Genomic DNA, 22,912 nt, shown 5'->3' on the forward strand with positions numbered 1-22,912 from the left:
GTCTCCTCTGTCTGTTGTATTTCCTTTACTTAACACTTCAACCAGTCTTGTTATCCTAGGACACGTTGTGTCTGATCTTGTTGCAGTGGTCCCTAACTCCGGTGATCTTATCATGTTTTTGTGTAGTCTTTGTATCAGGCGTTAAGGGGGTGTTTGTACTCCACATATATATGGCTATACTGTCCTGATCACAAGTGATATGGTAGCATTAGATGTAGCAAATCGTAACCAATCAAGACTGACTGTCAAAAAGGACTCATTTACACTAGAGTTAATGAAAGCAGATTTTGATTTGTTTCTTGATAGTGTATCTTTCTCTCATTTGCTGGTTTCTTTTAGGTACAATGAAAGGTGCAATATTCATTGCTTAGACATGAGAATGGCATCTCAGTTTTCTTTAAAAAGTCTAAAATTGATGTACATAGATTGTTCAGACTTCTCGCAATACAGATCCAGATACTTTACATTCAGACAACATACATTTCCAGTAGAAATTGTTTAGCAAATATTTTGGGCGATTTCAAATAACGTTCATGGAACTTGTCTTACACAAGAGTCAGAGAATAGTTTTAGAGAGATTAAAATTAAAATCAGTTGTGTCAAATCTAAAGTTTTTCTCGTTGATATATTTGTTTATAAATCAAATCATTCCTAAATAAATAAATGAGAGTTGAATATGTCTTAAAGTTTTATGTAAATGTTGACAAGCACGGCCTCATTAATCTGGACCATTTATCGTGTATGCAGACGTGCATCAAATTCCACTATTCTTTGGTCTCTGACTCAGGTTGGCATTATTAAAGATAGCCAGTCGGAGGACAAGGTGATCCAGGTAGTCGCAAGTTGAGATTTTTTAAAAAATGTAAAGTTTAGTCTTGAAGCTGCTAAAAATGGAAGGTGGGCTTTTCATACAAAAATGATTAAAGTCTGATACGTATTCTATGCATAATACTTTATTTTGAGTTTTCACAACATAAGAAGTACTATCATATTTCAGATATCATTGAAATTAAACAAATATGTAGTATATTTAAACTTCAATGAATGTAGAATGTGTGCGTAAAGAAGACTGAGGAAAGTGTTGATCGAGGAGTATCCATCCCGTAATGTAACACATCTGATGGATTAGTTTAGCACGACACTATAACAAAAAGAAAAGTGGAATATATTATTTGTCATTATACCTACCGGGTAGTATAATATTACTAAGGGGAAGAGGTGGCAGGCAGGCAGACAGACAGACAGACAGACAGACAGACAGACAGACAGACACAGAAAACAGGAGACAGGTAAAGAAATAAGAGATAGATGCAATCTGAATATTACTTTATGCAACATATTCACATATTACATGTACATGTAAATACAGTATATGTACCTCGAGTTTGGCAAACCACTCCCTTTGGTCGATAGTCACAGTACTCATCGTCCCACTCGCCGTTAGCATTCTTGTTGGCTCTGAACCTACAGATTAACAAGAAAACAAATAATTTGAAACTATTACTCAAAGTTGAATCTTGTTTACATATACACAATAGTACAAGGTTAAAAAATAAAATGCCAAGTATTACATTTGTAATAGCATTAGTAGTTTGATGACTGACCCCTCGGTCAGCATACGAGGAGACCATGACAACATGAACCTACTACTCAGTGAAAGTAACCATCATAATAAACACCAGATTTAAACTGAATGCCTTCCGTAAGGGCAAAGTTTTGAGATTGTCGTTCCTACAGACAATTGTTAGAATACAACCGAACATATGCGATAAGTTATTTTTTCTCATTGATTGCTATTTGCCCATTGCTGTTAGTGATCTCCTGGCCAACCACAACATGTAATGAGAAGCTTTATAAAACGTTGTAGCATAGCACTCACTGTAGAAAGAGTTTTAAAAGCCAAAAAAAAAGAGAATTGTTTCTGGTCAGCACCCATCACTTAATTTTTTGTTTATGTTTGTCCAGCCAATTCAGTCTGCAGATGAAAGGGAAACCGCAAAAGTAACTCTCCCTACATTAATTGCCACCAGTGAAGACAACAGCTATGCAGAACTAATCATGAACAAGCCTATGACATCTGCCCCACATACACATTTGCTGTAAAGAACTAAATAAAAAGAACAAAAAAAAACAATCTCATTGTCGCACCACTTAAGACAACATTTCCTGACCAGAAACAATTTTTTTCCTTTTTAGTGGCCTACCAAAATATGCCAATAACTTATTAAAACTAAAAGCTACATTGATAATATTTTCAGGACAGGTGTGTTTTGGTATCGCAAATGTATGTATCAAATTATATTGAATTTGAAGCATGCATTCTTGAAATGTAGCCTAATTACCAAAAACCATTAATTACGTAAATTGCTCATTAATATTCATGGGATGTTTACCGAAACTTAAGCAGTTCTTGCCACTATCCTATGGAACACGTGTACCAAATTTCGTTTGACTTGAGCCAGCCGTTTTTTAGAAAATGGTGACACACACACACACACACACACACACACACACTCACACACACACACACAGACTTTTCACCCCATAATATATAACCTTCCTTACGGAAGGTAAAAATTATCCTACCGTGAAGGGACTTTGTGGTGACGAGTATAATCTACGGCAAGTAAAAGAGGGTGATCGGAGGAGAAAATAGAGGGGGAGGGGTTCAACAAAATTTAGGGGTGCGAATTTTGTGTCTGTCTTAATGCAAGTATTATACATTACATGTAGTTAAAATCATGATAAAAGCAAGATAATATGTGGTGAGGAGTAAAATTGTTTTTAGTTCATGCATGTATTGAAGACCATATCCAAGTATTCCATGTCTTTCCAATGTAAATGGCCTCCTACATGTATTTATTTTCAAAACAGTTTCCATCCTACTCATCTGCACCCATCAAGGTGACTCTGTTTCCCCCCTACCCCCCCCTACCCCCATCCATCAAGATTGAAGGGGAAAAGCCTTGCTGGTTGAGTATCCGAGTTTAGGTTAGAGCTTATAGCAAAACCCACTTCTATTTGTAAATATATCACTTTAATATGGACTCTGAAATCGATTATTAACGTAATGCATCAGTGTACATTTGTACATCACCAGGGTGGGGTATATACAATCTGTGGGGTCTACGAAAATTCTTGGTTCATTATTTGGGGGGGGGGGGTTGATATGTTTAGTCCACTGGGGGGGGGGGGGCTGCAAAAAATGATTGACCATGTATTATTTTCTCCTGCCCAACCCCATTAAGCTATGGGTGATCTATTCAACTCTTCGACAACTGCTTTTACAAGTAAATAAGAGGAGCATTGATCGTAATCATATCTACTTCTATCCCATAAAATGTATGGTGTTCATTATCTCACCACATTTGCACACAATCTTGGCCGTTGACATCTTGTTTTGGGTTATTATTCGGTTCCCCGCTATGCCAGTTGCTATAGTCAATGGGGCAAGTTGAAACACCATCATTCCACACATAGTTGCCTTCCGCAGCATCATCAGTCAATCCAATAAAGAAACCATACATCGGTACACAATCAGTCATCTTAAAACCACCCTGCAAAATTGCATTGCGAACCAGGTCATCAATTCGTTGTGTTCTCAGAATGGCAAGAATTCCACCTTGGCTCTCACACAATTCTTCAGCCTTCTTCTGATATGGTCGTTCAGGACTATTGGCACAGTACACATCATACCTAATGCAGTCGCAGCTGAAGTCATCTTGTACTTGAAAAGTGACGACTGACAGGCACAAACAAACAAACAAACGTATACTAGTTTATAAGCCTTGTATGATATAATTTACAGGTGGGGTTTGATATGTTTCGATGTGCTTGAAAATCTCACCAGTATACAAATGATGTGGGCAACGAAATCGATACTTCTGACTTTTTATTTATTTTTATTTTTTTTTAATCTTTGCTTGTTGTAATTATAGTCTTTATAGTTAACTGTTGTGGTGTGTTGTACAAGCTCAGACCATCGATATATGATGGTTAAAGGTAAATGTAAAGTACACAAAATCAAATTTTGTTTTAATTTCGGTTTCCAACGATTCTTAACAAATTCATAACATGATATTTCTGGTACCCTAGTTTTGTTAGCTATTTTGAGAGTGCAAAACACATATGATTATGAAGACATTCTGCATTCACGCAAGCAAGATACATTTTTCCGCTGATGCACTGAATCTACACGGGGTGTCTGTTAAGGTCTGCCGTAGAGCCTAGTGGTTTACGATGATGGAATTATTGTTGATAATAAATTATTATGATTCAATTATAAATATATAAATATGGAATAAAACATCAAAACTTACCAGGCTGTGAATTATCCGATGAAAATTAAATATAAAAGGCAAAACAAGATATTTATAGAAATATATTGCGAACTTCATAAGGAAGACATACTATTGAAAATGTCATAGAATATATGGTTCGGCACGCACGCACGCACGCACGCACGCACGCACGCACGCACACACACACACACACACACATTTATTTATCCTCGAAACTGTTACGATTTCAATAGAAATTAATTGCAATAAGTTGTGTAAGGAACACAAACAGTCATTTCAACACCCCCAGACATCGATATTTACTTGTGCAAATCAATGTATTTTTGGATTTTTTGTGTGTTTTTTTTGGTTTGTTTGGGGTTTTTGTGTTTTGTTTTTTTGGGGGGTGTTGTTTTTTCAAGAGAGGATATCCATAACTTGTCAGAAGTGTAATACAACTTTTCATTTGAACACAACTTATACTTTAAATGTTATACTGTCATGAATTTACTAGTATACCACATATATTGTCTCGTATGCAATTTATCATTTACTACAAGTCCTGTTGATCTGAAAGATTTGATAATACCATCGGTATGCCACTGTACAGGTAGAGGTAATTACGTCAAATTATTCAAAAAATATACTTACATCGGCGGCTCTTACGGTAGCCAAAGCTGATACCAATATTATAGCAAGCATCTTGTTGGAATACATCTTCCCGTCTCACCTACTATAGACAACACAACGTCAACATGGCATATGTAGTGTCACTCTAAATTCGATAACAGTGTCTGATGTATCATTAACAAACATTACAATAATTACAAATTAAAATAGTAAACTAAAGTCAGAAACACGTCTTAAAACCTTTGTCTTGGTGAATCATGCATTTAAAATTTAGAAGTACTAGTTTACATAAATTTGCATGTAATTTACATAATATATATTTTAGCATACGCAATTAAATATCATATGTAAGGTCAGAAAAAAATAAAAAATGCTTGTCAACGGGTAACCTAACCCATCACATTGGGTAAGTGGGTCGATTTAATTTTTACACAATGCTTGACAAGGATAAAACAAACCATATGTAATGACACCAAAATATTTCAGGTCGAGTTTAGATAGAACTTATTCAGTCATCTTGATACTATCTCATGCAATTCGTCTGCATAGCTACAGTTAGGAAATGTACACAATTTACGGTTAAACAAATGGTGTAGTTCCTCGCACCCTCTTCTAAAAAAATGTTAAGCCCCGCCAATTGAAACTCGAGCATTATTTTAGCCACCCCTTCTCAGGCTTCTGTCACCTACACTACAGTGGAGATATAAAATCATATGGTACAATGATGCATTGGAAGGAGACCACTCCAAAGGTGAAAAAAAATGAAAATAAGACAGTGTAGGAGGCCATTTAAAGGCATAAAATATCAAACCATAGACATAATAAAATACCAGAATTGAAACAATTATGCTATGCATTACATATTATCTGGAAGTGTATTTTGTTGTGGCAAAGCTTAAAAATATTATGCGGATGTGCACATGGTAAATGACTTCTCCTGAAGTTTAATTTCGTTCAAAAAAATACCGAATAAAGAGCAAAACATTTCAAGACTTTCAGACTTTTGATGGCCCAATGGTCGTAAACTTTTGTTCAATTCTTTTTAGTGCACATTGAATATTTAATCTCAATTCATGCTTGTATGCAATATCAGAGCCAAGTAAACCACTGTATAAGATATTATATAATTTGGAATAGACTCAAATGTACTGTTACATGTACTATTCAGAAAATATAAAGAAATATCCTTAATTTTGAAAAAAGTGCGAAGCCCGTATGAGGATATATTGCCCATCACCAGAAAAACATATATGGGTAGGTTGAACAGCTTTTTCATTTTTTCTGGCCTAATGTCGTATCTTTCAAAGTAGTTGCCGAAAAGATTTCACATTCAAAGTAAAAACCAGATTTAAACTGAATGCCTCCCGTAAGGGAATCACTAATTATGCAAATAACTCATTAAACTAAAAAAAAATATGGTAACAGGCGTTGTTTTTTTGACAAGAATCGTTAATTATGCAAATTATTCATTAACACTGAAAGGTACACCAACAAGCTTTACAGGACATATGTGATTGTTATGGTTAACGTGTGTACTGAATTATATTGGAATTGAAGTATGTATTCTTAAGATATAGCCTAATTACCGAAAATCATTAATTATGTAAATTATTCATTAACACTGTACGGGTGCATCAACAAACTTGATAGGACATATGTGTTTTCTTATGGTTAATGTATGTACTAAATTATGTTGAATTTGAAGTATGTATTCTTAAGATATATCCCAATTACCAAAACTAATTAATTATGCAAATTATTCATTAACGCTGTAAGATACATCAATGAATTTTATAGGACAAGTGTATGTTGTTATGTCTAACGAATATACTAAATTATATTGAAATTAAAGTATGCAGTCTTAAGATATTGCGTAATTAGTTGATTTCATTAATATGCAAATTTCTCTAATTAAACATTAACAGATCTGGCTTGCTCAAAACCTAATCAGGTCTAGCTATTACCCTAAAAATTATATATCCCAAATTTCATTACAATTGAGCCAGCAGATTTTTAGAAAATGATGACATAGACAGACAGACAGACAGACAGACAGACAGGCACACACACATACACACACACACACACAGACACACACACAGACACACAGACACACAGACACACAGACACACATTCCCCTTTTAATACCTCCCGTACCCTTACGGGAGGTAAAAATGATGGTGCTTTCTCAAATAAGTAACACAACAAAATAATCATTTTCTTTACCAAACTTCCAAAATTGTTATGGCCTCGTTTATGTAGGAACCCAAGGTGAACTCAGTGAATTCTCCTTGACATTATCATTATAATGGAAATTGAAGTTTGGATTTTGATGTCGAAAGTACAGCTCTGTTTACAAATTCAGGACCATTCTTTCCATAGCAAATTGTCGCTTCAAAATGGATTGCGGAATAACGCTAGTGTCAGTGTGCAATGAGATAATTATATCAAACAACGTTTTAACCAAAGACAACGTCGAATACAATTATTGAAAGAAAGATCTTCAAATAGTGGATCTTAAACTGCGTACCTAGTTTAATACTTTTTCAGGGCCACCAAATATTCCAAAAAGAGATCTGCCGTTTTATCAGTATGAAATGTTTTAATACAAGGAGCAAAATGTAAATGAGATCGAGCGCATCTTCAGAGTCACGAGTCATTGCATGCAGCATAGCAGGCAACCTCACGTTGAACGACTTTTTCCGTCTTTTTTTTTTGAGTTTCACTCCCTGACATTATAATTGCGACTTGCTATCTTCAAATGAAGGAGACTTTCAAGACTACTGTTACTCGCACAAAATGCACAGTGCGTGTGCGCACTTCTTTTGTTCTGTCCTGCGCAAAAAAAAAAAAAAATTTGCTGCAAAATATTACAATTTTTAACTGGACACATTTTAATTCAAAGTTAAGCCAGCGTACAATAGCGATATAAGATACATATTAGCCATGAGTTAGTGTACAGTCACTTTCGTGAATTATCCATTGAAATCGCGCATGCTAGGAATCGTCACGTAAATAACGATTTTAATAGCATCGCTATGTACTCAAAAAGTAGCTTTTTTCTGTCTTTTTCCCAAAATCTCAGGGGGACAGCTGCCCCCCCCCTCTTGCCCCCCCCCCCCACAGGCTACGGTACTGACATCTATGAAACGGTCTAAACTGAGGTGTCAAACATGGCATGAATCATAGATTACATGGTGTGTCGTCACCGTCATCTATCACATACACAACCTTTATTTATTACAGTTTTGAACAGTTATTACACATCTGACGCATACAACATGTATTGTTACCAGTATATTGAACATTGAATTATGGTAGCCAAATGTATTAACTTGTCAACAAATCCAGTTGTGTTAAACACACCTGGTGGTACACTCTATTGTGTACTGTGGAATGATTAAAGTGATAAAACCTATTGTCAAAAGAAGCTTCAAAACGAAAACAACCTGTCGTATCCGGATCCTTATTTGACCTTAGAATGACAGCTTAATTAAATCGAGTTTCGAAGAATTATGAGTTTTTTTGCTCCACAATATGATTAATCGTATTGCATTGTCGAAGCTCTTCTCACTTACTGTAACATCTGTTATTTCTCGTTTCTTTCCGTGGTAAAACATTTTCTAAAAATTCTCACACTTTGCTTCCGAAAATAACTGGAAAGGCTTATCGAACTCTTTCAAAGTACCATGACCTCGCTCACCAAGCAATGCTACATGACACTAACTATCCCTGACATTCATATATATATATATATATATATATATATATATATATATATATATATATATATATATATATATATATATATATATATATATATATATATATATATATATATATATATATATATATATATATATGTATATATATATATATATATGTATATATATATATATATATATATATATATATATATATACAAACACGGACTTGATCTATATTATTTCACATATATTTTTGAAGTAGGAAGCCAGGATATATTGCAAATAAAATATCCAATCCTCTACCATATGGAAATTTGACGGTAATAGTTGTGTTTTTATGTCATAATTGGCTATCTTGCAGTTAACGCGTTTTTGGGGGGTAACTCGTTCTGACACGATTCCTACATGTCAAAATATGTAAAGGAATCCTGTACATAAATCATTTACATTCTCTGCGATAGAAAAGATGGCACACACACACACACACACACACACACACACACACACACACACACACACACACACACACACACACACACACACACACACTTACCTATTTGGTCTTCAAGTTGTACAATCCCAAACATTATTTTCAACTGCCAGACGCTGATTATGATTCAAAACAGCTTACTTAACTTAAGGTCGCAACTGGTGCAAGATGCAATCCCAATCTGTCAATAACTAAACTACTATTTTTTCCTCTTCAGTTCAGTTTCTAACAAAGATTATTATATTACCAAATTGCAAAAGGCTAGAAAATGTCTGAAAGTCATTTTACACATTTTTTTTTTTTTACATTTATGGACTATAAGAACACGCACTTCGTATCGTTGCCTCACACTGTGTTTTTTTAAGTTAGGAAAACGTAGTAGAGATGTTCATGAATAAAAAATCCAAAATAACTCATCCATATGACCACTACAGCTATAAGTAAAAGCCTATGAGCTGATCAAGAATCGAATGCCGGAAAACAAAGTTACCTTCCTAATTATACCAGGCAATTGCATGTTACAATTCAAGTTTTCAAGTACAGAGTATTCTACTTACCTGTATTTCCACAGACTTTATAAGCTGATGAGTCTTTGAATACGATAACTTCAACTCAGTCTGTAGTTTGGTTGAGATGTTTGATGCAGATTTCAAAATAAACGCAGTAAATAAGTACTCTCTGGGGGGAACTTTCCTATACCACATGCAAATATGAGCTAATTGTATTCCTTTGCTTCCATCGGAATTATCCCAACTTCAAAAATTAATCTACAGTGAAGTAGTCCCCCGTAATTTAAATTACCCATTGAGCCATCCTCCACGGTGCATATAGGTACGTATAATAGGTATAATTCATATAGTTTGACATATACTATTTTTGTCCATGGAAGGTACATTGTAAATTATGATCAAAGAACACATCTTTGAGACAACCTACGTGCAACATTCCGTCCTAAATATACATTGTCAGACAGCATGAGTGCATGATGAATGACAATATTGGAACTTTTACGCTGTTTTCTGTTGTATAATTATCATATATGTACATGCAGTTTTTACGAAAACATGTTGACAACAAGTTTCATCAAGCTATGTAAGCAATTAAATGTTATTAAAATAAATATTGGGACCTACGTTCCCTAGATTGAATCCAGGGTATTTCGTACTTTGAGCTTACTAAAAGTATCTTCAGTTATAACAATGTGTTCATCGTACTGTTCCTCCCGTCATCTCGCAAACTAAAGCATATTACCTGGTGCCACTTTCTGGATGGGTATTAAAACCATTCTCGTCCAGTGGGTGTCCCTGGTGTAGGTTCTAATGACAATGTTTTTATCAGCTTGTTTATATGTATCGTAGTTATAAAGTAATACTAATAGTCGCATTCGATCGTTTATATCACCGAGGCATATCCAAAATCAAGGCGATTAAAGTGGCCATATGGATGAGAATTTGGTATTTATTTTGGATTTTTATTTGATAAAACAGCTTCCCTATGTTTTTCTACTTGAAAAAATAATGCGAAATAACACATACCAAGTCTATGTTCATAACTCAATACATTGCAAAAAGATGGAAAGAGTGTAAAAAGTTTGTTATTGTACGTACAATAACAAACATTTTATATATTGTTTAATGTTTTGCAGTTTATTGAGTTATGAACATAGACTTAGTATATGTTATTTCACATTATTTTTTCAAGTAGACAAACATAGGGAAGCTGTTTTATCAAATAAAAATCCAAAATAAATACCAAATTCTCATCCATATGGCCACTTTAATATTTTTGTAATTTTTTCTTCCGAGTTATATTGTTTTATTTATTTAGTAATTTTAGTGACAATTTCTCCTTTCTTTTACTTTGCAGGCCGTCATATATTTTTCTCTAGAGATAGAAGTCTACACAGTGTCACGTTTTATATTGTGGGGTTCGCCTTCCGAATGAAAGTTGACAACATTCTTTTGGTTAAATGGTGACATTTTACGGTATGGAAATTGATTTCGAAGCACCGCCATATCGGTTTGTGTGTGTATTTATCGGCATTATGACTTCACACGTTATGCTCAGTAAAAACACACACTCTACTACTATATCTGACCAGATACAAAAGTGTAGTAATACTAGTATGGCTGCTGTTTACATTGAGGTCTAGCAGGGAAATTACGATTTAATAATGCCGATATACAATTTATAATGATTTTGAGGTGAACATGATTCGATTATCAACATGGAAAAATAATGAAAATATGTTCAAAAAACTTTTGGTGCGTTTCGTAACACCAATTCTTAGGAAAAACACACAAGTGCTATCATAAAAGTTACCAATTACACTAGTTTATACCAGTGCTTTGCACCTTACAAAGTACTTGATAACTGGTGTTTTGTACCTTACAAAGTACTTGATAACTGGTGCATTGAACCTCACAAAGTACTTGATAACTGGTGCATTGAACCTCACAAAGTACTTGATAACTGGTGTTTTGAACCTTACAAAGTACTTGATAACTGGTGTTTTGAACCTCACAAAGTACTTGATAACTGGTGTTTTGAACCTCACAAAGTACTTGATAACTGGTGTTTTGAACCTCACAAAGTAATCGATAACTGGTGTTTTGAACCTCACAAAGTACTTGATAACTGGTCTTTTGAACCTCACAAAGTACTTGATAACTGGTGTTTTGAACCTCACAAAGTACTTGATAACTGGTGTTTTGTACCTCACAAAGTACTTGATAACTGGTGCTTTGTAGAAAACAATACAAGATATAGTGCGATGTATAATATCAACATTTAATAAAAATCATTTGAATACATATTTAGTATGTCTTCATCATGTGGTGAAGAACGATATCTCCAACATAATTCACAATTGGTGATTACTGAATTCTCTATTACTGCTTATAAAATTCGTATATGTTTTACAGATGACAATTTCGGTTAGATAAGATTGTTGAACATCACAGCTATGAGTTATAATCAGAGAGTATATCAAAATCATCACAATATTTCATGTCAAATTAAGAGTAAATATTATATATATATATTCATAATTAGAGACTTCTAAAATTAAGTGAATGTAAGTAATTAAAGTCAATTCTAAATTTAAAAAATAACTGATATAATTATGACAACAGTCTAATAGAAAATATAATAGTACATGAAATGGTACAAATATTCTTGAAGATCTCATAATGATGTCTTGGTCTTCACTTCATTTGTTGTCCTTCTTTATATGATAAATGGAGTACTTTATTTATATGAATTAATAATTGTTGGGAAGAGTTTGAGTTGTACTTTCAGTCCAAGAGATATATAGTAAGTATAATGTCTGTCAGCGGGATTTTATTTTGTGACAAATTAAAGGCAAGAGGAAAACAAGGAAATATATTCCATATGAAACCAAACTGTTTTCCTTTCTCTCATCTTCCTTAATTTATTAGCAGCTGAAATAATGTAAGGTTTGATGTATTTTTGAAGTGAAACAACTGATGCCAGGGGCTTCTCATGGAAAAATACAACAACTGATGCCAGTCTTTGCTGATACCAGGGGCTCCACATGAAAAAATGCAACAACTGATGCAAGTCTTTGCTAATGCCAGGGGCTCCTCAAGGAAAAATAAAACTATTGTAGGTAAAGAAACCATTTTATAATGATAACTGACATGGCTGTACAAAGTAGGTACTTGGTAGTAAACTGGACATTCCATGCTGTTCTTTGTTACACTGGTTATAGAAATGTATAAGTCAAATTAGAAACATTATTTTATCAGTGTTTTTGTTACAGTAACAATTTGGATTCACTGTTGCTGGCAACTCTGTTAAACACGATATAGAGTTGTGAGTTTGTCATCAGTACTTCATCGAAGAATGACAATAATATGGCACCCCTTCATTAAATTATGGTGCATCCACAACAACACTGCTGGGGGTACTCTGGGGCATGTACTTTGTGTTCAAACCCATAGACAAAGTAAGAGAAACTGTCCTTCTTCCAAAAGCAGTGTACATGGGTGACAGGGATCACTCGGACACTATGACGCTGAAAATAAAACAGAGGAAATATCAACATGTATTGAACAAGATATGCACATATATCTGCATTTTGTTGGCTATAACACAGACTTGTTAAGTCTTGTAAACTTTACACTGCAAGTAAGAGTCAAAGTGAACTAGAAAGTGAATACATTGATATGTTGCTATGGTATAAACACATAAAATGATAAAAGATTAACAAATAGCTATCTTATCATGGTCCTAAATGCAGTGCTTACTAAACTTGTCAAATATAGGTCTCGTCATCAATGTACTATATTTTGGTAATTATATGCAAATACCAACATAATAATTGACATACAACTTTTGGAGGAAACAAATTCTGAACACTGTCAACTACAATCTTTGAGCTTTTTCTATGTATGCTATAAGGCATTGTATATACATATAATCTTTTGACGTACGCTGACAAATATTCAGTACACTTATACTTGTTACATGCATACCTGCATAAGAATACGCTCCATTCGAAAACTTGTATGATGGCGTTGTATTAGGTTGTTAGAAGCATCATTGATATTTTGGTCTGGGAAATGAGCCACTGGCCATAGCTGAAAATATGAACAAACTCATGTTATGGACACTGCCAAATATGTCAGAGGAAATTACAGAGAAAACTTCAATACTAAAACAGATCAACTTCAAAATAGATCCCATTATTATATCCAATTTCAAGTACCCCTCTGCATCTCATTCTGTTTACGGTACCCCTCTCATGCTATACATGTGCCAAGCTTGTGTAATGATAGCAAGAGTGGAGAATTTGGACTTTAAACCTCCTCTGGAGACACTAAAACTGAACTGAACTACACTTCAGTCTCAATTCAAGGACCCCTCAACAGATAGATCTCAATTCAAGTTCCCCTACCTATACATCTATATTCCACTACAAGCACCCTGTACATCTCATTCTTATAGCAGGTAACCCGCTACATTTCAATCACCCCTCTACAGATAGATCTCAATTCAAGTACCCCTACCTATACAATATTCCATTACAAGCACCCTGTACATCTCATTCTTATAGCAGGTAACCCACTACATTTCAATCTCATTTCAATGACCCCACTCTACAGATAAATCTCAATTCAACTACCCCTCTACAGATAAATCTCAATCCAGCTACCCCTCTACAGATAAATCTTGATACAGTCCCTAAGCAACTTGACTTTTTTAGTTAAATTATACCTCTACTTGTCAACCTAATCTAGACCATTGCTTTAGATGTCAATGTCATTTCAGTTACCCCTTCACTCTACATGTCAATGTCATTTCAGTTACCCCTTCATATATGAATTGCTGTAAATATCAGTATACTGGGATAGTATACATAAGCTATTTGTGTTTTGACATTCTAAAGATCACAACAGACTGTGGAGTGCAAACAAATTCCCAAAGTGATGTAACACACAGTTGGAGGTACATAAGTGTAATGTCAACCCCTCTAATGATACATGTATAGCAATGCTGCAGTAGATTACATGACTCAATTCATCCAGTGGTAACATACAATCACAGGTAACATCAGCCCCCATCGCCAGCTGAACACTACAATGTTTAATACACTGTACCAATCAATACTACAACTGCTGACATGGAAGCAGTGACAAATGGAAGCTGTTGCAAACAGGGAAAGTAAACAACTGAATTGCATTGGATCAATATCAATAGCACAGCATGTTGAAGGTACAGACTTATACTACATTTCATGGTTTCATAAGAAACAGTGTTATGTCCTTTTATGTGCACATGAAATGCAAAGGGAACTTCAAATTTGTTTGTGAACATGAAATATTATGTAAAGAGGCCATAAAACTGTTTTATCAAATGATGGAATGTAATACTTGTCTCTGTACTTCCAACATGCTGTGCCAAGTGTTATTAATCCAATTCATTTGTTTTACTTTCCCTGTTTGTAACAGGTTCTGTTTGTCAATGCTTCAACGTAGGCAGTTGTAAAACAATGTTTATTAGAGTATGTGGCACACATTATATGTTAGTTATACTGGCAGTACCTATTAGAAGTGTTTTAGAGTCATGATGGTGGGTAATTAGAATGTCTATTTGAGCAATGTGTGCAATTGAACAATGACAAGAGGAGATAGTTGTTACCCTTGGCTGTTCTTGATTGAAGACAGTTTCACCTTGGACTTCTCTGATAAGATGATCAGGTAATGCAGTTCTTTCCACAATATGGTCATCATGATGTATCAACCTGTAAAAAAACAAATAAATCATTAAATAAAACGACACATTTCATAGTTTCATTTTAATCTGGTGAACAACATTCATCATGTAATTTCTGTGCATAGAACATTTTTGGGTTGCACACTCCCACCTCCCACTGTGTTTTCAATCACTTGGGTTAAAGGAAGAGTTGCATACTATTTAAAATACATGTATCCTTGAAAATATGTGATCGTGTCTTCAATAATTATGCTACATGCTTGATTACAATTTTTCAAATAAAACCCATGGGCTTATTGAGTGAGAACATTTATGGCACTCAGTTTATACATTATCATTTACTACCTGATCACTAGAGCACCAAATTCAAAAGTGAGGTACTGTGGGAACACTGGTGGCATTGACAGTTTATATATCTACTACTTGAGGCTGAGGTAATTTTCACGCAATGGACAGAGTATTGAATTGACATTTGAAGTTTCTGTTTGGTAGACTTTTCACAAGAAGGAAAGAGTTATCTGCTAGGGCTTTGCGGAAGGTGAAATCAGACTTACCACTGGATTGTCAACTTGATGTAGCACTTCAGTTGTCCTTTACCATGACAAGTATGGCAAGTAATATGGCCATGACCATGACATACAAAACACCTTAACATCAAGAGAAAATATGTGTACAAATTAGAAATAGGAATCTGATGTAGTCTCCCTTTGTTTTGTTGATCACACCTCTGTAGTTGCAATATTTGCCAAGTAATAGATAAATGAATTCTGTTTTTTCTTCTGCATTCAAGTTATACCCATGGAACAAATGATATACTATATTACAGCTAGATTTTTTTTATAAGTTTCTGTATGTATATAATAAGCAATGTTTATGATTTTTCATCTGAAATTAATAGTCTACAGACTGTTGTTGCATGACTCCCATCATCCTAAACATGGCAAATCTATATACTTGGTCTTATTACCTCTTTCTACCAGATCCATGACAGACAGGACAAATCTGGTGATCCATATGTCCATGATGATGGTGGTGATGATGGTTGTGATGTCCGTGTCCACCGTGGTGGTGATCATGATGGCCTCCATGATGGAAATGGGTTTGATGTCCAATACCATTACAATGGGCACAACGAGTCTACATAAATAACAGACAGTTTATTAAATTCCATTGTCTTTTCAGATAAATTTTGGAGATCTGTGGTTTATTTATTTTACATTGAAAATTAATTGATTGTGAAAAATTAGCACAAAAAAGTAATATCTGTAACCTAAACTGTGCTTTTAAATGAAATATAAACAATCAACTTGTACAAAATATTGATACTTTACTAAAGTAGTTTTGAATCTTGTAACAAAATTTAGTGACAAAAAAGGTGCTGCAAGCCATGATTTATGTGTTCAAATGTTAAGTTCACTTATTTGGTAAACAAATGAAGTAATGTGGACTGGGTTGTCTTTTCAGTATGAAGACTTATTCTACATTTGCACAAGATTTAAAATGTAAAAAAAAATTGTCCCTTCAACACTTATTACACTTACTCTTCCTCTGCCAAAGCAGTGATAACATCGTCTTCGTCCAAGACCAACGCAGTCATGGCATGGCTGAAAATCATTAAAATATCATTGTTTTACATTAAGAAAGGTAGTAAGTCACTCAATTAATGTGGTATTACCGGGGTAATCTTGACTTTGTTGATTGCTGCCATCAGAGACTGTGATACATGTTTTTGTGTTGATACAATAAAATATGACAAAAATGCCAACAATGAAAATTTCAGAACAATACAAAATTTGTAGGTCTTGGTCATACGGTTAAATTACATAATACAAAAAATAGAGTTTCTGTCATAAAATGTTAGTTTGTGAAATCATATACCTTAACAGATGCAGTGTGTGGGACTTCCACCTGTATTTTCTGTGTTTTAAACATGGTTGGTGGTCTAGCTTCAACTTCCCATGGTCCTGGAGCTCTACCATTATATGGACCATCAATGGGCTGACCTAAAATGATGAACATAATTTTCAAGTGCATTTTGTAACATTTTTTTTAATGATATCATGATACCCATGTATTGTATACATTGACAATTACTATAAGATAACTTATTGCCTATACTGCCCAGGCAACATGACAAAATGGAAACAAATTCTCAGCAATATACTAAAAGAATGGGAGGATGTATGTTGCACACACACAACTCTGGAAATATCTCCTTCCTGAACTCTGACACATTATTGCTATCACTCTGGGATATGTCAGATTTCTCAGAGTGTGTATTTTCAGAGCAAGGATTACAGGCTAGAAGCAGGAGACATGATATCATTTTGTTACCTCCCACTTTTTGTACCAATATAAATACTGTATGGCTTAAGTTAGGATTGCAGAACTGAAAGATATCCTGTTTACTGTGTGATGTTATGTAAATAAATACATAATGGAAGGGTTGAAATGACATCATCATGTCTATATTTGATTATTTCACTACTTTGGAAGATGAAGCCTCACAAACCACTTTACTTATTTTACATATTCTAAGTTTTATGTATGAACACCAATACTATAATGTCTGTAGGAAATCATAAAGCCATTCTGATGCACTAGTCACCCACAAGACTATAATGAAGTACACAACAAAATAATGGAGTTTTGAATGTCATTGACTGTACCATTACAGGACTAATACATGAATTTCATAGTGTCATATATCATGTCAAAGTGTTATAATTTCATAGTGTCATATATCATGTCAAAGTGTTATAATTTCATAGTGTCATATATCATGTCAAAGTGTTATAATTTCATAGTGTCATATATCGTGTCAAAGTGTTATATACAGTAGCCTACAATCCAGGCAAATTGGGGATTGTGAATTCAGTATCAAATTCAAATTCAAAATCACTAGTCGCCTTGATTCTAGGCTACATATACAGGTAATTAATTAACTTCCCTACACTGAAGTCAACAAAGTTCTTACTGTAGATAATGTCAACATGCTGTCATAGTGGGTGCTACTCAGACTGTGAGCTGGTTTATAAGCAAATTTTTGACACATCACATGTTGATTTTAGATGTAATTTATAAAAAGAGTTGATAACTATTCAATGTATAGTGTTACAAAGTTTTAGCAATAAAGTGTTTCTGTAAAAAAACAATTAATTATATTGAGGGAAAATTATTTCCTTATTTTTGTCTGATTCCTATGGTAGTGAAACAGCTTTGACAAATAACAGGACTTACCATGGAAAGGTTCATACGCCCATGAAGTGGTTCTCTTCTCTGTAAATGTGTCTAAAATGTACTGTAAAAAGAAAAGGTGAAAAAAAATAATTCTAAATAATAAAGTGTTTTCTTGAGACATCAGCTTTATTTATGTCTGCAGAGCAAACACCATGCTTAGCTTCACTTAGCTTCACTGCTGTATGTGTTGGTTAAAAGACAACACCATAACTTACATGGAAGGCACTTGAAGGCATCATATTGGTGAAGATCAGGTCTTTGGCTGGCTTTGAACCATAGCAGCAGTGTTCAGAAACATGTTGTACAAGGGCTTCCTTAGCTTGCTCTTCATTGATAGTAGGTAAACTGAAATCATTGAAATAAAAAGTCAATTTTTAGAAGTTAATGGCACGCTTTTTGTTTAGATTTCAAACTTTACAGATAATTATTATTGTAAAAGACAATATCTTCAGTTGTTTCTATTGGTTTTTGTATAATGTAATAAAACCATGATGTGATTCAGTTTATATTCTGCCAAATTCTATCATAGTCAGTCTCTCTCACCTTCTATTTATCGCCATGGTTATGGTAATAAAACACAATTTCCGTTTTAGTATGTGGAATATTTTCACTTTTTACTTTGTGTCCCTTTCTCCTATAAGATGACAAATGCTGTAAAGAATATGGCTGTATACAAGGTGTATGATGCATGGAATGTGGAATATTTTCACTTTTTACTTTGTGTCCCTTTCTCCTATAAGATGACAAATGCTGTAAAGAATATGGCTGTATACAAGGTGTATGATGCATGGATATTGTAGGAAGTTAACTCTCCCCCTTTCCCCTAATTTAAAAAAAGAAAACTTTATTGACATATTGGAGCATTATTTCTCATTCCTATGCTTTCCTACATTGACTCCTGTACTAGTTCACAGACTTGTTGTGGTGTTACTGTACTATCTCAAGAAACACTCTACTACATGTACACCAAGTCTATTGGCTTCGATGGACTTGGCCCTAAATCAGTATAATAAAGATAGCTATACATTTGTATTATTTACAATTTCAACATTTCAATGATGGTAGATTTACTTTCACAATTCTACTAGACACTAAAATAACGAACTCTCTTACTGTGGTTGTGTTTGCTGCTGGTCTGGTGGTGGTGCCTGCATTGCTTCACGGTAACTAGGTGGCGGTGCTAATGGAGCATCCATGTTTTCATACCCCTCAACTCTGTCCATCTTCTCCATGGGAGGGGCTGTGGGCTGGGGAGCCTGGTGATCAAAAAAAGATACTTGTAGTCATATATGCATACATAAAGTTATTTCTACAATTTATCTTCACTGACTTCATATAATTTGCACCACAAACATATGCACACACACAATCATAAGGAAAAGTGTCATCATGCACATTATCAATTATCATGTATCACCAAATCCTATGTAGAAACAACTGCAAACATATGGGTTACAAGTGACTTCGTAGGGAGGCATGGGATTGTTATCTTTCTTCAAAGTAAGATGGTAGACACTTTTACCTCTTTATTTTCAGGAAGGATTTTTCACACATGGTCCAATACAGTGAGAAATTTTTGAGACTAGAAATATCTGAAATATACTGATGTCTCATCAATTTTCTTCTATGTTTTGTTTTTCATAATTGTGTTCCTAGAACCATCTTTACTGACAATAGCTATACCTATACTCGTACTTTACCTGTGCATTGGGATTATCCTCTGGGTCTTCCGTTGGAATATCTCCCTGCCATGATGCTGTATCAGTTCCTTGGATATTGCCACCATCGGGTGCTGAATATCCTGGTTGCTGAGGAGGATATCCACCACCTTGGGGATACCCTGCAGTAGGTTGCTGAGGAGGATATCCACCACCTTGGGGATATCCTGGAGCAGGTTGCTGAGGAGGGTAGCCCTGTGTGGGTGGATATGGGGCCTGACCATAAGCAGGCGGTGGCCCACTAAAAAAAAGACAGATGAATTTTTTTTTCCAAACTGAATGACAAGTATAGTGTATGGAATACCATTTGAATCATTATTGATTCATAAGTTTGTAAGATAATGTTTTGACATACCTATCTATCTATATCAGCATGTTTGAAATGTTGGATAGCAATATGACAATTATATACAGGGGGGGGGGGGTTAATAAGAACAGAATCAGATATGTGTTTGCTCACACTATGTATCAGTGCATGGTACTAGCCTTCTACTTCTGATTCTTCATCTTTTGGTGATACTATATATGCAAAATACCTAGGAGTTATTGTGTATATCATGTCAAACTATGTCAAGAGAAATAAGTCACATATTTCAAAATGACTACTGTCCTATAATTATCAATATTTTTACAAAATATCTTTAACTTATACAAAATCATAAAAATCTGACAGAAGCTGAGATTTATGAATGGCCCATTGTCTATACATGTAGTAGAACATGCTACATATTGTATTACCAATATAAAACCTACTGTCACAGGACAGTCAAGGGTATTGATGTACTAGTAGATCAACATATGCAGGCACAATGGTGTATGGGAAGTGAACCTATCAACATTATTACTCTCCTCCTAATTTCAGGTATATTTTTTGATAACATAGGAACACTTCCCTATAAACTATGGAATGCTGTATATCATCTACACTGTACACAAAACTAAGTCAGTTCTATGTATGATCCAAGGTTTGTGTTGCTATTAGTATTAACGGTCCATGAGTTTCATTATTTCATCATCTCACTGTATGTTGAAACTCACTGAAGGATACATGAAACTGTCTGAAGATAATAGATCACTGGTTTAGATACATTCAACTCAAATTTGAACAAACTTTGGTTTTACGATTAATATCTTGGTGTAAAAATTGTTTAGAAAAAAGTTGGTCATGACCAAAAGTATGAGCCAATATAGTCCTTATGGCTCTACTGATATGATAAACAGGAACCTAGATTGAAACCAGGATGGCGTTTAAGTTTAACTTGTCTATTCATACTCTTAGACTGTATCAGAAGAGTATTATAAAATGTACTTGGCACCATATCTAAGGGACACAAACAGTTTCTTCCCATGCGCAATTCAGTCACTTTCGTGAAAATCTCTAGTTTTATATTTGTCATATGTCACTATACTTAGTTTTAATCACATCTTTATCTTGTGCAATTCATCACAGCACTTTCCTAATGTCTTTTACAATATACATAACGCCAAGAACTTTATTTTTATTATATTATTATTATTATGACTTGACTTTCATCTAACAGCACAACTTTGTAACTTCTACATTTACATGCCAGCTAGAAAATAGTAAGATTGTAATATTGTATCTGTCACATGCAAAATAAATTGTAACTGTAAGATGGTTTCAGACCTATATTTTCTCATGAGGGTCTTTTAACTTTTTATCAAACAATTTCTACATCAAACCTCAGCCAACTGACATCAGACTAAGCCTGTCGATTTCTCAGTATTGGTACCAGCATGGATGTATCAGTGGAGACCCTTAAAGACATCCATGGTATCGCTACCCGGAAATGATGAAATTGAAAGGAGTTTGTTCGTGGACTGTCTAGTGACATGACAGGCGCCTACCACCAGACTCGCCCAATAATTTACACTTATACCAGATCCTTCCATGCTTTATACGGCAGTTGAAAGTGCAGATCGTTGTTGTTTGCCATCATATACTTCTATTGGGTTCAAAACGTTAGAATTACAGAGTTATCTACACTTAAAAAGTTTAAAAAGCAAAGAGAATAAGCTCCGAAGGACAACTAAATACCACAGCGACTACGACATGTAGCACTTACCCTTCGTGAACGAGAGGCTGTCGTTCTCCCATTTGTCTTGCTGAATGGGCCTTACTCTCGTGAGCGTACACTGCTGGGTTTACAGCCAGGATCTCACTATCGTATTCCACACAATATTTATACCCAACTCCTTGTTAAATATTGCTGACTTGTCGAAAGCTGAGAGTCAGTCCGATGTGAGTCATGTGGGTGTCCTCAGGTACAGTGCAGCGCATATACATGTATCACATGATCGACCCGATCACGTTACATCTGACAACCGGGGGAATCACACAGATAAGTAAGAGCACCAATGGTTCACTCACACTGAGACTCACATAACAAATTTGTATCCATCGGCAACCTGTAGTGTGAGTATCAGGCAAATACCCTTGTACTGTTTGTTCTTTCACGATTCCGGGTTCTTTCAAGGATCGAACGATTGTATTGTACAGTATAAGCAAAATTTGTCAACTTAGATTTGTATAGTGCTGCACCCCCGAATTGAGAAACTGAAGTATTTTATCGTGACTAGAATCAT

The 22,912-nt window shown here is 34.7% G+C and overlaps 2 protein-coding genes across 2 annotated transcripts; both read right to left on the reverse strand.

Annotated features, from left to right (window-relative positions):
• Positions 1 to 999: 999 nt before the first annotated feature.
• Positions 1,000 to 3,782, reverse strand: LOC144438108 (low affinity immunoglobulin epsilon Fc receptor-like). The gene is made up of 3 exons (XM_078127140.1): positions 3,364 to 3,782; positions 1,379 to 1,464; positions 1,000 to 1,141 (listed from the first exon to the last, which is right to left on the reverse strand). The coding sequence occupies exons 1-3, from the start codon at positions 3,543 to 3,545 to the stop codon at positions 1,131 to 1,133; spliced, it is 279 nt and encodes a 92-aa protein (XP_077983266.1). The 5' UTR covers positions 3,546 to 3,782; the 3' UTR covers positions 1,000 to 1,130.
• Positions 3,783 to 11,565: 7,783 nt separating this feature from the next.
• On the reverse strand, positions 11,566 to 22,613 carry LOC144437977 (protein SSUH2 homolog). Its single transcript, XM_078127013.1, has 12 exons — positions 22,393 to 22,613; positions 20,288 to 20,546; positions 19,701 to 19,843; positions 18,803 to 18,932; positions 18,588 to 18,648; positions 17,226 to 17,350; positions 16,889 to 16,951; positions 16,315 to 16,484; positions 15,902 to 15,994; positions 15,273 to 15,375; positions 13,607 to 13,711; positions 11,566 to 13,146 (listed from the first exon to the last, which is right to left on the reverse strand). The coding sequence occupies exons 1-12, from the start codon at positions 22,422 to 22,424 to the stop codon at positions 13,000 to 13,002; spliced, it is 1,431 nt and encodes a 476-aa protein (XP_077983139.1). The 5' UTR covers positions 22,425 to 22,613; the 3' UTR covers positions 11,566 to 12,999.
• Positions 22,614 to 22,912: the final 299 nt, after the last annotated feature.

This window comes from Glandiceps talaboti, chromosome 1 (genome assembly GCF_964340395.1).
Source record: "Glandiceps talaboti chromosome 1, keGlaTala1.1, whole genome shotgun sequence".
NCBI lineage: Eukaryota > Metazoa > Hemichordata > Enteropneusta > Spengelidae > Glandiceps > Glandiceps talaboti.

Excerpts from the sequence above, each read along its gene's own strand:
- LOC144437977 (XM_078127013.1), bottom strand. The coding sequence starts at position 22,424 with ATGGGAGAACGACAGCCTCTCGTTCACGAAGG. Across the intron at positions 13,712-15,272 it reads TCAATCAAGAACAGCCAAGG|CTATGGCCAGTGGCTCATTT; the intron begins GTAACAACTATC and ends TCATATTTTCAG. Across the intron at positions 13,147-13,606 it reads TGGAGCGTATTCTTATGCAG|CGTCATAGTGTCCGAGTGAT; the intron begins GTATGCATGTAA and ends TTTTATTTTCAG.
- LOC144438108 (XM_078127140.1), bottom strand. The coding sequence starts at position 3,545 with ATGACTGATTGTGTACCGATGTATGGTTTCTTTATTGGATTGACTGAT. Across the intron at positions 1,465-3,363 it reads CAAGATTGTGTGCAAATGTG|GTTCAGAGCCAACAAGAATG; the intron begins GTGAGATAATGA and ends GTTAATCTGTAG.